Source organism: Amyelois transitella, chromosome 31 (genome assembly GCF_032362555.1).
Source record: "Amyelois transitella isolate CPQ chromosome 31, ilAmyTran1.1, whole genome shotgun sequence".
Lineage (NCBI taxonomy): Eukaryota > Metazoa > Arthropoda > Insecta > Lepidoptera > Pyralidae > Amyelois > Amyelois transitella.
Genome location: NC_083534.1, coordinates 3,863,207 through 3,879,787, shown reverse-complemented (window position 1 = coordinate 3,879,787; position 16,581 = coordinate 3,863,207). Strand labels below are relative to the sequence as shown.

The following is a 16,581-nucleotide window of genomic DNA, read 5'->3' as shown; positions in this document are numbered from 1 at the left end:
CAATATCGCACCCTACTTTTGCAGTAGGGTAAAATAAATTTACCATTCACAGTGTCAGCTAAGCTCCCCCTCCATACCGGAACAAAGACACACATCCCTCAGGAAAAATGCGACGCAAGAGGCCGACCCAGTTTTCCTTGACCAGGCTATTCAGGAGGGCACCCCTCGGTGTGTTATGAAAGGGATACTCGTCCTTATCCCTATAGGTTTAAGATTAAAATTTCACTATTCATTTTTTTTTTTTTTTTTTTTTTTTTTACGGGACAAATTACACAGATTGAGTTAGCCTCGAAGTAAGTTCGACACTTGTGTTACGAGATACTAACTCAACGATACTACACTTTATAATAAATACTTATACAGATAAACATCCAAGACCCAGGCCAATCAGAGAAAGTTCGTTTCTCATCATGCCCTGACCGGGATTCGAACCCGGGACCTCCGGTGTCACAGACGAGCGCACTACCGCTGCGCCACAGAGGCCGTCAAAAAGTGGATTTAAGCGATCTATATTTTTAAATTGAGCTCCTGTGAAAATGCTGCAGTGTAGTTAGTTCCGCCGCTTCTTCTACACATGCGCTTCGGAAGCGGTAGTAGTTATAATTAGATTTAATCGATGTGACGTCAATAAGTGATATCTTGTGTCCTGTTTTGAAAATGAATCTATTCTATTCTATTCTTTCCTTAAACTGGTCTTTCGAGGTCACACTTTGGCGTGTTATCAAAGGGATACTCGTACTTATCCCTATAGGTTTAGGATTAAAATTTCATTATTCGCTGGCCGTTAAGACAAAAAAAATAAATAAACTCTTTGTAGGCGATGGGCTAGCAACCTGTCACTATTTGAATCTCAATTCTATCATCAACGCTGAACGTGGCCTGTCAGTCTTATCAAGACTGTTGACTCTGTCTACCCCGCAAGGGTTATAGACGTGATTATATGTATGTATGTATGTACATTATACATACTTAGTAAATTTAAATGTGAATTACATAGGTAGGTAAGGTACCAAACCATTAATCGCCTAGGTAAAACGTGTTGTCATTTTAATTTCCAATAATTTTCAACTTTTTATATATTTTTCTTTGTTTTTTTTTTTTTTGCTTTAAATTTTTACCAATTTTAGTTTTTTGAAGTACCTATTCGTGTCATTAATTCCGCGGTGACACAGGTAACACTGGCGAACCCCTGGGGTTCGTTGACCCCACATCGACCGGCGGTTGCGTATGGTGACGTCATACATACGTACATACATATAGTGACGTCTATATCCCTTGCGGTGTAGACAGAGCCAACAGTCTTGTGAAGACTGAAAGGCATCGTTCAGCTGTTTAACTTGATGATAAAATTGAGATTCAAATAGTGACAGGTTGCTAGCCCATCGCCTTAAAAAGAATCCCAAGTTTGTAAGCCTATCCCTTAGTCGCCATTTAATGTAGACAATGTGCATTCGTCCACGATGTGGATTTAAGCGATCTATATTTGTAAATTGACGTCCGGTGAAAATGCTGCAGTGTAGTTTGTTCCGCCGCTTCTTCTACACATACGCTTCGGAAGCGACAGTAGTTATAATTAGATTGAATCCGTGTGACGTCAATAAGTGATACCTTGTATCCAATTTTGAAAATAAATCTATTCTATAGGGGTAGGCTTATAAACTTGGGATTCTTCTTTTAGGCGATGGGCTAGCAACCTGTCACTATTTGAATCTCAATCCTATCTTAAAGCCAAATAGCTGAACGTGGGCTATCTTTACAAGACTGTAGGCTCTGTCTACCCCGCAAGGGATATAGACGTGATTATATGTATGTATGTAATCTATTCTATTCTTACGACATCCATGGGAAAGAGATGGTCCTATTCCCTTATCTAACGGTGCCGGGAACCACACGGCACCAATGGTAGGTACACAATAAAATGCAGTAATAACCTACATACATGCAAGCACGTGATGCGTTTTATTATTTAAACAGCATTAACATTACAATGCGACCGACGCGACGACGTCATAATATGCAGCGGCGGATGGGTGGTTCCGATATGTGATGTGCAATGTGCATGTTGTGCCGTGTGGTTCCCGGCACCAATAGGAAAAAGAAAATAGGACCACTCCCATCTCTTTCTCATGGATGTCGTAAAAGGTGACTAAGGGAAAGGCTTCTTCTTTTTTCTTATTTTACTTGAGATTCTTCTTTTAGGCGGCGGGCTAGCAGGTTACTAGCTTTAATATGAATCTCAATTCTATCAGTAAGCCAAACAGCTGAACTTGGCCTGTCAGTATTTTCAAGACTGTTGGCTCTGTCTACCCCGCAAGGGATGTGGATGTGATTGTATGTATGTATGTAATAAAAAATAAATATGCACGGGTCCCGTGTGGTTCCCGGCACCAATACTACTTTTTTTTCTGGAATTTCCCACGGGTGCGATGAGCCGCGCTAAAGCTAGTCTTTGATAAATTAGTATATGTTGCGTAACCCTTTAAATTTTGTGCAACCAAGACCTTGGCTCAAGAATATTTGTATATTTGTATGATTGTTACGGATAAACTCAAAAACTACGATTGGATTGATTTTTTTTTACGAAATTTGGCACAGATGCAGAATAGACCGGGCGTAACATGGCTGGTTTTTTCAATGGAATTTTTCACGGGAGCGAAGCGCCGCGCAATATTTAGTATAGTATAGAATAGATTTATTTTAAAAATTGGATACAACGTATCACTTATTGACGTCACATCACTTAAATCTTATTATAAGTACTGCCGCTTCCAAAGCGCATGTGTAGAAGAAGCGGCTGAACAAACTACACTGCAGCTTATCTTTGATTCAGCTAGATCAGCTGGTCTTTGATAAAAAATATATGTTGTGTAACAGTTTAAAGTTGGTGCAATAAAACACTAGGCTTTAGGTAATTCCCACAAAATGTCTAGACAAAGTGCGCATTGCGCAGTTGTGCGGTACGTGTCATAAGCGATAGCGTTTTTTCAATATACCTTCAATTTCCGTAGACAAAAAAAAAATAACTTACTTAAATAACGGACATACATACATAAAATCACGCCTCTTTCCCGAAGGGGTAGGCAGAGACTACCTCTTTCCACTTGCCACGATCTCTGCATACTTCCTTCGCTTCATCCACATTCATAACTCTCTTCATACAAGCTCGGCGGTTTCGGGTACTTTTGACCTGACCCTTTACCAGGACGTCCTTAATAACGGACAATGTGAAAGAAAAACGGGTAAAATTATTCATCCTTGATCCCAATCAATCAATGATGCCCAAACTAACTATTCCACTCGGATGAAGTATGCAGGGATCGTGGCAAGTGGAAGGAGGTAGTCTCTGCCTACCCCTCCGGGAAAGAGGCGTGATTTTATAAATGTATGTTAAAATGGGACTGACGTGTCTTTAAAACAAGAGTCCCTTATTTAAATAAATATTATAAAAAAAAACAAACTAGGAACACGCAGAGATGAGAGAGAAAGCTTTTGATATGGACCATACGCCAGATTGCCTAACTTAGCGGTTGTTCGTCATTGACCCCACTATGGAGAAGATCGTAATTTATCAGCTTTCATTCTTACTACACAATTATTAATTGTAACTACTAATTTATAGCACCCGCCATACATACATATGGTCACGTCTATATCCCTTGCAGGGTAGACAGAGCCAACAGTTTAAGACTGAATGGCCACGTTCAGCTGTTTGGCTTAATGATAGAATTGAGATTCGAATAGTGACAGGTTGCTAGGTAGGCGATGGCCTAAAAGAGGAATCCCAAGTTTATAAGCCTATCCCTTAGTCGCCTTTTACGACATCCGTGGGAAAGAGATGGAGTGGTCCTATTCTTTTTTGTACTGGTGCCGGGAACCACACGGCACCTTTCATTCTTAATACAGAATTAATAATTGTAACTACTAATTTATAGCACCCACCACCTGGTCAGAGATACCTCATCTCACCCCTTTTAATAGTACATGTTCTTTCTTCTGGATTCGTCCCGGTTGCATCCTCACCGCTCTGGAGAGGAGCCCGGGGTATGCGTTTGACCATGAATCCTTGATTGGGTGAGTCAGGTTTTAAGAATATATATATTTTACTGCTCAAAATTGTGTCTGTTTCTGTGTCCTATATCAGTAAAATCGGTCCAATAGTTTACTACTCGTAATATTTTCTATTTATAGTGATAGTGTATGGATATGGATTGAATTTGGACAATTATGAAGGCAATGTTCTTACAGGTTGCTTGCGTTCACGACGAAAATTTGTAACATGTACAAAAAGTATTTACAAACGAACATCACAAACGGAAACATAACATTTTTTTGTCACAGACAGTTAAAAATAAAAAACATAAATGCTAGGAAAATCTAGACATGAACATGGACAATGCATGCATTAAATATGTAACGCCGTCGTCAACTAGCCTAAAAAAAAAGAAGAGTTCGTGAAATTCAAATTTGGAACGGCGGAAGCGCATTCCGCGCTCGCCCTCCGTCTATTTCGGTCGTGTTCTATAAAATCTTTTTTTGGTTTTAAATGTTTAAATATGAAGCGTTCACTAATGTCCAGAGTTTGTTTTGACAGGCGTTTGAGTGCGTTCCACAGTTAGATAATAAGGCCTGATAGATTTAGCGATTATTTTATTTTGTTTTATCGATGTTTTGAATCAGCTTCAGTGTTAGTAAATTCTGTTTATTCGCATTTATAGTATGTTTCCTCAATTTTATTATTATGCTTTGCAGCTATACGTGGCATAGATCGTTAGTTTTTGGTTAGAGTAAATGATATTGACTTCATATAGGTAATTGTATCTACCTAGCCATGATGAGAAACGGAACTTTTTTTAATTGGCCTGGGTCTAGAATATTATCACGTCTATTTCCCTTGCGGGGTAGGCAGAGCCTGAGATAAAGAGCCTGAGATTCAAATAGTGACAGGTTGCTAGCCCATCGCCTACAAGAGGAATCTCAAGTTTCTAAGCCTATGACCTTGTTATCTTTTTAATATGTTTATCTTTATAAGTATCATTACATAGTATAAAACAAAGTCGCTATTTTAGTCTGTTTGTCTGTATGCTTAAATCTTTAAAATTACGCAACGGATTTTGATGCGGTTCTTTGTAACAGGTAGAGTGATTCAAGAGGAAGGTTTTTATGTATAATTTTTTCCGAATTTTGCACCCGTGCGAATCCAGGGCGGGTCGCTAGTTTATTATAAAATATAGTATCGTTGGGTTAGTATCCCGTCACACAATTCTCGAACTTACTTCGAGGCTAACTAATTCGATCTATGTTATTTGTCCCGTATATACATATTTATTTATAGTATATAGTACATAGTTTTTCGTGACTGAATACTAGGTGTACTCGTATTGATTGCACATCGCTCAAAAGAATAATCCTTTTTCTTAATTAACGTTTATAATCTGCTCGATGAAATACTGTTATCATTCATACTTTCAAACTAATAGTTTATAGAGAAATAATTTGTATTTTTGTTTGTAACGAATAAACTCGAATAACTATAATATATTAAAAATACCAATACATACCGTATCTGAAAATAATAAGGCTGTCGTTTATGATATAGTCCTACTAATATTATAAATGCGAAAGTTTGTGAGTATGTCAGGATGTCAGTATGGATGTTTGTTACTCTTTCACGCAAAAACTGCTGAACCGATTACGATGAAATTTGGTATGTACCTATATAGACCTAGAATAACATATAGGCTACTTTTTATCCCGAAGTTCCCGCGGGACTGATAGGGTTTCCATGCGGACGAAGTCGCGGGCGGCATCAAGTATATTATATTTCTTTCATATCTGTCTAAACAAACTGACAAATCCGTCGCTTTCACAACTACTACTACTTGTTTCCGAGAAAGGAGGTACGTGCTAAACAAACATACATACATACACACATCGTCTTCTACGACGACGGCCCGAGGAATGTTCGATCGAAACACTGTTGTTTGTATTTCGGTGACCCAAATCTCGATAATGCCGACGTCTATAGTTGTAAAGAAAATTGAAAGCATTTGTAAAGTAAGTTTGAAGTGCCGTGTGGTTCCCGGCACCAATACAAAAAAGAATAGGACCACTCAATTTCTTTCCCATGGATGTCGTAAAAGGCGACTAAGGGATAGGCTAACAAACTTGGGATTCTTTTTTAGGCGATGGGCCAGCAACCTGTCACTATTTGAATCTCAATTCTATCATTAAGCCAAATAGCTGAACGTGGCCATTCAGTCTTTTCAAGACTGTTGGCTTTGTCTACCCCGCAAGGGACATAGACGTGACCATATGTATGTATGTATGTATTTGTAATTTTTGTGTTTGTATATCTTCTGTCGTGTGGTTTCAGGCACATTGGAATAGGATAATTCTACTACTAATATTGTAAAGAGTTATAAGAGACACACTTTCTTTCTTCTTTGCTACGATCTCACCTTGCACCAAATTAATATGCGCCATCTCCCTTTATCGCCGTTCACGACATCTATGGGAAAATGATGGAGTTGTCCTATTCTTCGGAGTCGGAACATACACATAATAGAATAGAATAGATTCATTTTCAAAATTGGATACAAGGTATCACTTATTGACGTCACAACACTTAAATCTAATTATGACTACTACCGCTTCCAAAGTGTGTGTGTAAAAGAAGCGGCGGAACAAGCTACACTGCAGCATTTTCACCGGACGTCAATTTACAAATATTGATCTCTACATACATAGTCACGTCTATATCCCTTGCGGGGTAGACAGAGCCAACAATCTTAAAAAAACTGAATGGCCACGTTCAGCTATTTGGCTTAATGATAGAATTGAGATTCAAATAGTGACAGGTTGCTAGTCCATCGCCTAAAGAAGAATCCCAAGTTTGTAACCCTATCCCTTAGTCGCCTTTTACGACATCCATGGGAAAGAGATAGAGTGGTCCTATCTCTTTTGTACTCGTGCCGGGAACCACACGGCACCATTATCTCTACATTACTACATTATAAGTATAGAAATTGGAATGAGAGCGAAAGTATATTTTGAAACAAAACTAAATTTGATAAGACTTAACAAGATAACATTATCGTAATGGCAACCGTGTCACGGCTCTCTCTTATCTTAATGTCTAAATGAGGAACTGTTGATCATGGTCGGAACTTATTCGGTGGAAATTCAAACTGCATTTGGTTAAGCAGATTACAATTTACACAGAGCCTCAGTCGACAGTCTTGAAAATACTGATAGGCCACGTTCACCTGTTTGGCTTAATGATTGAAGTGAGATTCAGATATAGTGACAGGTTGCTAGCCCATCGCTTAAAAGAAGAATCCCTAATTTATAAGGGATAGCCCTTAGTCGCCTTTTACGACATCCATGGAAACAAGATGGAGTGGTCTTATTCTTTTTTTTACTGGTGCCGGGAACCACACGGCACCAATTGTTACTGAGCAGTCGAGTTAAAAAATCGATGACAATACCACGCACTGTAACAGTATCCTAGTCGGATACGAACGTATACATATTATATCCGATACGTATACATCGAGTATTTGTTACTGGAGACCGCATTGAAATGATTTTTAATTGACACGGGCGCTAGTTTGCCTGTAATAGTCAGGTGTATTCCATATATGTATATGTTAATAGTTAATTTATTTTTTTAATTGCAGCAATGCATAATATGTTGAATAGAAAATGGGGCTTCGATTGTGTTCTTTAAATTTAAGACTTAAAAATTCTGTAGGTTTGTAAATTACCTGTGCGAGCGTGATCGGATATGGGATATAAACTATTAATTTTTGTGCAAATTGGCGGACATTGTGACTTACTTTTTCGCATAGAAAATAAAGAAATACATACATACATATAATCACATCTATATCCTTTGCGGGGTAGAATAGTCCTGAAAATACTGATAGGCCACTTTCAGCGTGTTTGGCTTAACGATAAAATTGAGATTCAAATAGTGACAGGTTGCTAGCCCATCGCCTAAAAGAAGAATCCCAAGTAATAAATTATAAAGAAATACATACATATATATAAAATATTGTTGTGTACATCGTGTAGTGAATATAAGCGAATTAATCGATACGATTCTTGTGATTGGGAAGACTTACCTTTCGATCTCTTTGAGACGAACTCTTTATTTTTTCAATATTCAAAAAAATAACAAACATATATGAACAATTGTGGCTTATCTCTCGTCACTCATAAAACGAGAAACTATGATTAAATAAAATCATCACAAATATACTTTTAAACACATACATAAATCCGTTCTATCACATGATACCTCCGCTCGTTATTTCCTCCGACTTTGATCACGTGACAGTTTGTAAGGCTTCTGACCGGACCTGTCAGGGTCGGGTCATGGCGGGCCTGATCGCTTTGGAAATGGGTCGTTAGCATTATGTAGGTAGGTACTTGGATTTTATTTAATACTAGTTAATTTATTACTTATCACTACATAGTATAAAACAAAGTCGCTATTTTAGTTTGTTTGTCTGTATGCTTAAATCTTTATAATTACGCAACGGATTTCGATGCGGTTTTTTGTAACACAGGTAGAGTGATTCAAGAGGAAGGTTTTTATGTATAATTTTTTCCGAAATTTGCACCCGTGCGAAGCCGGGGGGGCGGGTCGCTAGTTATTATTAAGCCAAATAGCTGAACGTGGCCATTCAGTCTTTTCAAGATTGTTGGCTCTGTCTACCCCGCGAGGGATATAGACGTGACCATATGTATGTATGTATGTAATTTATTACTATACTATACTGACTATGTCGCTGTTTAAAGTTTATTGATAACGACTGGTATCCCTTACTAATATTATGCGAATGTATGTCTGTCTGTTCGCTTTTACGGCTAAATCGTTGGACCAGTTAGGAATTTGTTTGTGTAAAAATCTGCGTTCTAACGTGGGATACTTTGTTTTTTTCAAAAATAGACCCCTATAGTACTAAAATGGGGGGTTGAATTGACTACCCCTTCCCACTTGCCACGATCTCTGCATACTTCCTTTGCTTCATTCACATTCATAACTCTCTTCATGCCCTGACCCTTTACCAGGACGTCCTTAATTTGACCAAGATACATAAACACAAACATTTACATATATATAAACGTATAGTAATTCTGTCTGTCTGTAGTGGCGTCTTGATTACCATAACCCCTATAATAACGAACAATAGACGAAGACGACGGGGTCGTTGACCCCGTGAGCGCCGTGACGTAAGCGTGACCATGAGACGAAGTTATGGGGGGGCGACATTGATTTTTGTGGGTCTTGCATTCGATAACGACTTAAGACAGGTATTTAATGTTCTTCTAATTTTAATTCTAAGTGCCGTGTGGTTCCCGCCACCATTAACTAATAGAATAGGACCACTCCATAGCTTTCGTCAAGCGGCAAGTTCGGCATGTGGAATTCCATAGTCTCTGCCTACCCCAATGGGAAACAATCGTAATGGTATGTATGTATGTCGTTTCAAGACTGTTGGATCTGTCCACCCCGTAAATGTATATATACATACATTATGGTCACGTCTATATCCCTTGTGGGGTAGACAGAGCCAACAGTCTTGAAAAGACTGATAGACCTCAGCTCAGCTATTTGGCTTAATGATAGAATTGAGATTCGAATAGTGACAGGTTGCTAGCCCATCGCCTAAAAAAGAATACCAAATTTGTAAGGCTATCCCTAAGTCGCCTTTTACGACATCCATAGGAAAGAAATGGAGTGGTCCTATTCTTTTTTGTACTGGTGCCGGGAACCACACGGCACGACACGGTAAATGTATACGTATGTAAAAATAATAATGCTAGCCGTAAAAATTCCCTTCAACCTATTAGACTTTTGACTATGAGTAATAACCATCTCTCCAAAATTATGGCATACTCTATAATTATTATGGTGCAAAGAGCCGGCACTAGGGTTGCCAACCATACTTTATAATAATGTATCCTACTTTATTTTTGGTAATAATACTTTATACTTTTGCATACAAATAAAGTTTGCGAAAATACATTATTTCCAACTTTTACTGTGGTGCGTAAAACAAAACACTCATTATGGGTAAGTATTTATAAGTACAACTATTTAACTGTACATATATTACATGAATCTGAAGTGGCGAGAAGAGAGAAATAGGGCGTCATTAAATTTAATAAAAAACGAATTATTTATTTATTTAAATTTTTATTGTTAAACAACCTTCGAAACATTTAAAGGTTGCAATAAATTGTAAGCATGTGCTAAAAGCACACAAAATACGTTTTTAAGGCAATAAAACCATAAAATTTGAAAAATACTTTTTTATCTTCCAAATACTTTATTTCTTTCCCATTCAAACAATTTTATACGTTTTTTTTTTGTAAAAAAAAAGTTGGCAACCCTAGCCGGCACGCCCGCATCGCGTACAAACCCGACAGAACAATTTTACTGTATATGTACGTACACTGCAATTTAGACCGTATGCATCATGGACATAATAATTTGGAAAAAAGAAAAAAGATTACATCCGTGCCGTGTGGTTCCCGGCACAGATACAAAAAAGAATAGGACCGCTCCCATCTGTTTCCCATGGATGTCGTAAAAGGCGACTAAGGGATAGGCTTATAAACTTGGGATTCTTCTTTTAGGCGATGGGCTAGCAACCTGTCACTATTTGAATCTCAGTTCTATCGTTAAGCCAAATAGCTGAACGTGGCTGTTTAGTTTTCAAGACTGTTGGCTCTGTCTACCCCGCATGGGATATGGACGTGACCATAATGTATGTATGTGTAAGATTACATCAGCACATCAATATGACTAAATACAATGGAATTTAACTACTACAGCAATGGTGTTAGAGTTTGTTTGTAGGTTTTTTTTTTGTGCGTTACGAATCGGGTCGTAGAACTTGTAATAGTTATAATTTGATTATAAAGGTTTTCGTCCGATGTATATAAGTGGTCTCGTTGTTTGATATGAATACGTTCTGTAACTACTGATTTAGGGTCGAGTTTTCGAGGTCACAGAGGTCAGAACACGAAGGTTACGGAGGTCAAAATGAATAATAAGATAATGGTGTATTTGACTTAGTACTTGATTGTGATCTGAGGTTTTGGTTTATAAATTTTAGGATTCCTCTTGTGCTGTGTGGTTCCCGGCACCAATATAAAAAAAGAATAGGACCACTCCAACTCGTTCCCATGGATGTCGTAAAAGGCGACTAAGGGATAATCTTATAAATTTTGAGATTCCTCATGTAAGCGATGTGTTAGCAGCCTGTCACTGTTTGAATCACGATTCAATCATTAAGCCATACAGCTGAATGTGGCCTCTCAGTTAAGACTGTTGGCTCTGTTTACCCCGCAAAGGCTACAGAATCACTTCCATATCCCTTGCGGGGTAGACAGAGCCGACAGTCTTCAAAAGACTGAAAATCCACGTTCAGCTGTTCGGCCGAAGATATTTGTTTTCTAAAGAAAGATCCTATCAGTTGTAATCAATTAATGATTTTCTCTCCTCTTGACAGATAAAACAAGATGGCCGACACTGACACGGAGACCCTGCCTAACGGCACTGGCACGCTGTCACCCGAGGAGGAGGAGAGGCTGAAGCAGAGGCCGGCTGATATAGACGCTGTAAGTGTTGTCCACTGTTTCACTATCAACCTACATACTTTTTTTTATATGATAATAAATAATAAATAAATAAATATATACAGGACAAATTACACAGATTGAGTTAGCCTCGATGTAAGTTCGATACTTGTGTTACGAGATACTAACTCAACGGTACTATAATTATTTTATAATAAATACTTATATAGATAAACATCCAAGACCCAGCCCAATTAGAGAAAGTTCGTTTCTCATCATGCCCTGGCTGGGATTTGAACCCGGGACCTCCGGTGACACAGACAAGCGCACTACCGCTGCGCCACAGAGGCCGCCGGTGCCGGGAACAGATTTACAGAGGAATATAATAGGTTGATTGTGCCGTGTAGTTCCCGGCACCATTACAAAAAAGAATAGGACCACTCCATCTCTTGTCCACGGATGTCGTAAAAGGCGACTAAGGGATAGGCTTATAAACTTGGGATTCCTCTTTTAGGCGATGGGCTAGCAATCTGTCACTATTTGAAATCTCAACTCTATCACAATGCCAAACAGCTGAGCGTAGCCTATCAGTCTTTTCAAGACTTTTGACTCTGTGTTCCCCGCTAGGGATATAGGCGTGATCATATGCATGTATGTATGTTTTATTCCTCTTGCACCATTTGAATATCGGACCGTCGATATCACCACCCTTGGCACCTTGCGATTTTCCAAATCTTGCATCATGCGAACCGCTGTGATTTGGAATTCCTTCCCCACATTTCTCTTACATTTAACTTTGGATTTTCAAAGCAAGAGTGAATAGGCACTATTTGAGCTCGCGTGTACCCTAAGGTCTCATTTTGCTTACCACCAGGCAGATTGAAGTCATAAGCGCTAAAATCTATTATAAAAATCCTACTAATATTATAAATGCGAAAGTTTGTGAGTATGTCAGTATGGATGTTTGTTACTCTTTTACGCACATACATACTACATACCATACCTACACCATATACTACATACCAAATTTCATCGTAATCAGTTCAGTATGAACTGATTACGATGAAATTTGGTATGTAGGTAGCTGAAGACCCAGAATAACATATAGGCTACTTTTTATCCCGGAGTTCCCCCGGATTGATAGGGTTTCCATGCGGACCAAACCGCGGGCGGCCTCTAAAAAAGTATGTATATAAATGGATCCTGTTGATTCCAGGACGTCCGTGAAATGGAGCGACGCAAGCGCGTGGAGGCGCTCATGTCTTCCAGACTGTTCCGCGAGGAGTTGGAGCGGGTGCTGGACCAGCAGATACACGAGGGGAATGATGCTCCTCTGCTGCAGCGCATCAGGGAGATGGTCGGGGGGCGACTGCATACCGGCAGTTTGAGGGTAAGAGATTATATTAGGTCTTCTAAAATCTTCCTTGACAATTTGGACCAGCAATGCTCTAATAGAGCTACGTATCTCTGGTGAGGAGTTGGAGCGGGTGCTGAACCAGCAGATACACGAGGGGAATGCTGCTCCTCTGCTGCAACGCATCAGGACATGATACATGGGTATTCCCGACTCTGACGCGTGTATCTGAATGTGATTCCTAATCCCTTGCCAGGCTCCTGGTCATAGTACACACGGATGTCTGAAAACAAAAAGGTAACCACGTGCTCAGAAGGCTGGCAGCGTTAATCTATACTAATATTATAAAGCTGAAGAGTTTGTTTGTTTGAACGCGCTAATCTCAGGAACTACTGGTTCGAATTGAAAAATTCTTTTTGCGTTGATAGATAGACCATTTATCGAGGCTTTAGGCTATTGAACATCACGCTGCAACTATAAGGAGCAAAGAAATAATAGAAAATGTGAAGAAAAAACGGGGAATATAATTGAAGCTCTCGAGGATATCCTTGAAGGCTTCAATTATGCCCAAAATAACTGTTCCACGCGGACGAAGTTGCGGGCACAGCTGGTCAGACAATGATAATTTTCGTTACAAAATTCGGTCCGTTAAAAAGATTCCGTCGTATTGAAATACAACAAATCAATTTTTTTTTTAGATTCTTTAAAATAACACGACATTAATTCCAGGGTCCCAGCTGCGTGCTTCCCATCAACGACATCCGGGGTATCGAGGGGGTGGGCTACGAGAAGGGGGAGAAGATATTGCGATGCAAGTTGGCCGCCGCCTACCGCCTGGTGGACCTGTTCGGTTGGACCCAGAGTGAGTGCCAATGGATTGATATTTACATGCATATGTAGTCACAAGAATAAAAAATAAAATTACGCGACGCTGTCAATCAAGAACAGCGAAAAACCTAAATCGCGCAAGCAAAGATTTCACGGATTGGAGCTATATATACCTACAACCTCCGACATAACATCGTTGCAGTCGCGGTTCCCCAGGCATTACACCTGGCCTGGCGGAAGATCTTCCCTTTGGTGGCGGTCGAGCCGAATCATCGCTTCCGCTACAGCATGCATACATTCCGTGTGGTTCCCGGCACCAATACAAAAAAGAATAGGACCACTCCATCTCTTTCCCATGGATGTCGTAAAAGGCGACTAAGGGGTAGGCTAACAAACTTGGGATTCTCTTTAGGCGATCGGTTAGCAACCTGTCACTATTTAACTCTCAATTCTATAATTAAGCCAAAAAGCTGAACGTTGCCATTCAGTCTTTTTAGAACTGTTGGCTCTGTCTACCCCGCAAGGGATATAGAAGTGACCATATGTATGCATATATATCATAATAGTGAACACAATAGTACAGGATGCGAACGTGTATGAAGAATGATTGACACCCCTCGTTCCGAAATTGCGCCCACGCACAATCAGCGTTAATGGGAACTCCTATGACGAGATATACCTATGTAATGGCATGTGGAGATGAGCACATGAGCTATGCTCGTACTGATATTGTGAATGAAAAAGTCGAGACAGAGAGTCTGTCTGTTACGCTTTCACGCGTAAACCACTGAACCGTTTTTGATGAAATTTGGTACAGAGATAGAGATGACATACTTAAGTACATACATAAATATGTATATTCACCTCTATAGCGTTCCAGCAGCCCTGAAAAGACTGCCAAACAGCTGAATGTGGCCTTTCATATCAGTTTCATGGTAAAGAGATTTTTTTATTTATTTATTTCATCAAAACTTATCCTATCATTACAGTCATAAAAACCAATGCGATAGACAAAGCAACTTATACATTAAATTCTTACATTTAGATGGAGTGGTCCTATTCTTTTTTTGTATTGGTGCCGGGAACCGCACGGCAAAATTTTGATAATAAATTTGAATATCATGTATGTAATTAATAATTGTCTTACAGCGGGCATAGCCGGACAGATAACGGCCCGCCTGAACACCGCCGTAGAGCAGGTGCTGACCACCCCGCGCGGGCTGCTGCCGCACGAGGTGACCGCCTCGTCGCTGGTCAAGGTGGACATGCAGGGCGTGGTTCAGGACCAGGGCACCACCAACTTTCCCGTTAATGTTGATGGTAGGTATCCTGATTTGTGAAATAGATTGACGTTTATATTTGTTGAGGGTTAGACACTGGGCCTGCTGGAATTTCTGTAGAAATAATTAGTGTTTTGTACTGATTTTCTTTTAAGTTTAATTATTTATATATGTTACATATACAGGGTGACTTTTAATTCAACTGAATAAATTAATCTGTTAAGTGTACTCATCTAATGGATATTTAAAAACGTTAAATGAAAAATATCGGTTCATATTTCAGAAAGTACGAAAAAAAAATAAAAGTATCAAAATCCACGATCCTAAATACGTCATATCACCCCGGCCGCCGGAAAAGCGACGCGTAAGATTCAGAGGTCAACGACACAATTCATTCAGCTGAGTGATCTCTGTGACAACTCTGTAATTTACTTGATCTTGATACTAGAAAAATAATTTATTTTTCACAAATTTATTTACATGTTTAGTTTTAATTTCTTTTTGTAGTATTGGTCTTTAATAAAGCGTGTGACGTAGTTTTTGAGGGTTTTTTAAATGTGAAAATGTTGACGTTTAATTTAAATAAAAATAGGCTCAAACGGCTCAGAAGCATGGGTATAGTCTATGTCTAAAACGATGCAGTTGTTTTAAATGTCACCCTGTAGTACTACTGACTTGGAGGCCTGAGCTGCTGCGGGTGCTCCACCAGGTTGCTGTATTTCTTGCGGGTCTTCACTGGGCCTGCCGGAAGAAATTTCGATGAATCAAGAATGTATTAATATGTATCGCAGGTTTCTCCCTGCACGCGTCCGTGCACGCGGCGCGGCCGGACGTGCGCTGCGTGCTGCACGTGCGCTCGGCCGCCGCGCTCGCCGTGTCCAGCACGCGGCGCGGGCTGCTGCCGCTCTCCGCCGAGGCGGCGCTGCTCGGCGAGCTCGCCTACCACAGCCCGCCTTACGGTGAGACACACACACATACACACACACAGTACTATACCGCTCGCCGTGTCCAGCACGCGGCGCGGGCTGCTGCCGCTCTCCGCCGAGGCGGCGCTGCTCGGCGAGCTCGCCTACCACAGCCCGCCTTACGGTGAGACACACACACATACACACACACAGTACTATACCGCTCGCCGTGTCCAGCACGCGGCGCGGGCTGCTGCCGCTCTCCGCCGAGGCGGCGCTGCTCGGCGAGCTCGCCTACCACAGCCCGCCTTACGGTGAGACACACACACATACACACACACAGTACTATACCGCTCGCCGTGTCCAGCACGCGGCGCGGGCTGCTGCCGCTCTCCGCCGAGGCGGCGCTGCTCGGCGAGCTCGCCTACCACAGCCCGCCTTACGGTGAGACACACACACATACACACACACAGTACTATACCGCTCGCCGTGTCCAGCACGCGGCGCGGGCTGCTGCCGCTCTCCGCCGAGGCGGCGCTGCTCGGCGAGCTCGCCTACCACAGCCCGCCTTACGGTGAGACACACACACATACACACACACAGTACTATACCGCTCGCC

At 40.6% G+C, this 16,581-nt stretch overlaps 1 protein-coding gene across 1 annotated transcript in view; it reads left to right on the top strand.

The window, feature by feature from the left end:
• Positions 1–16,581, top strand: part of LOC106138603 (uncharacterized) — a 61,295-nt gene that overhangs the window by 22,104 nt on the left and 22,610 nt on the right. Inside the window, exons 3-7 of the mRNA XM_060953163.1 lie at positions 11,529–11,637; positions 12,812–12,985; positions 13,679–13,811; positions 14,927–15,097; positions 15,849–16,016. Of these exons, the coding sequence (XP_060809146.1) occupies positions 11,539–11,637; positions 12,812–12,985; positions 13,679–13,811; positions 14,927–15,097; positions 15,849–16,016 (745 nt within the window). The 5' untranslated portion in view covers positions 11,529–11,538. The remainder of the gene's footprint in view (positions 1–11,528; positions 11,638–12,811; positions 12,986–13,678; positions 13,812–14,926; positions 15,098–15,848; positions 16,017–16,581) is intronic.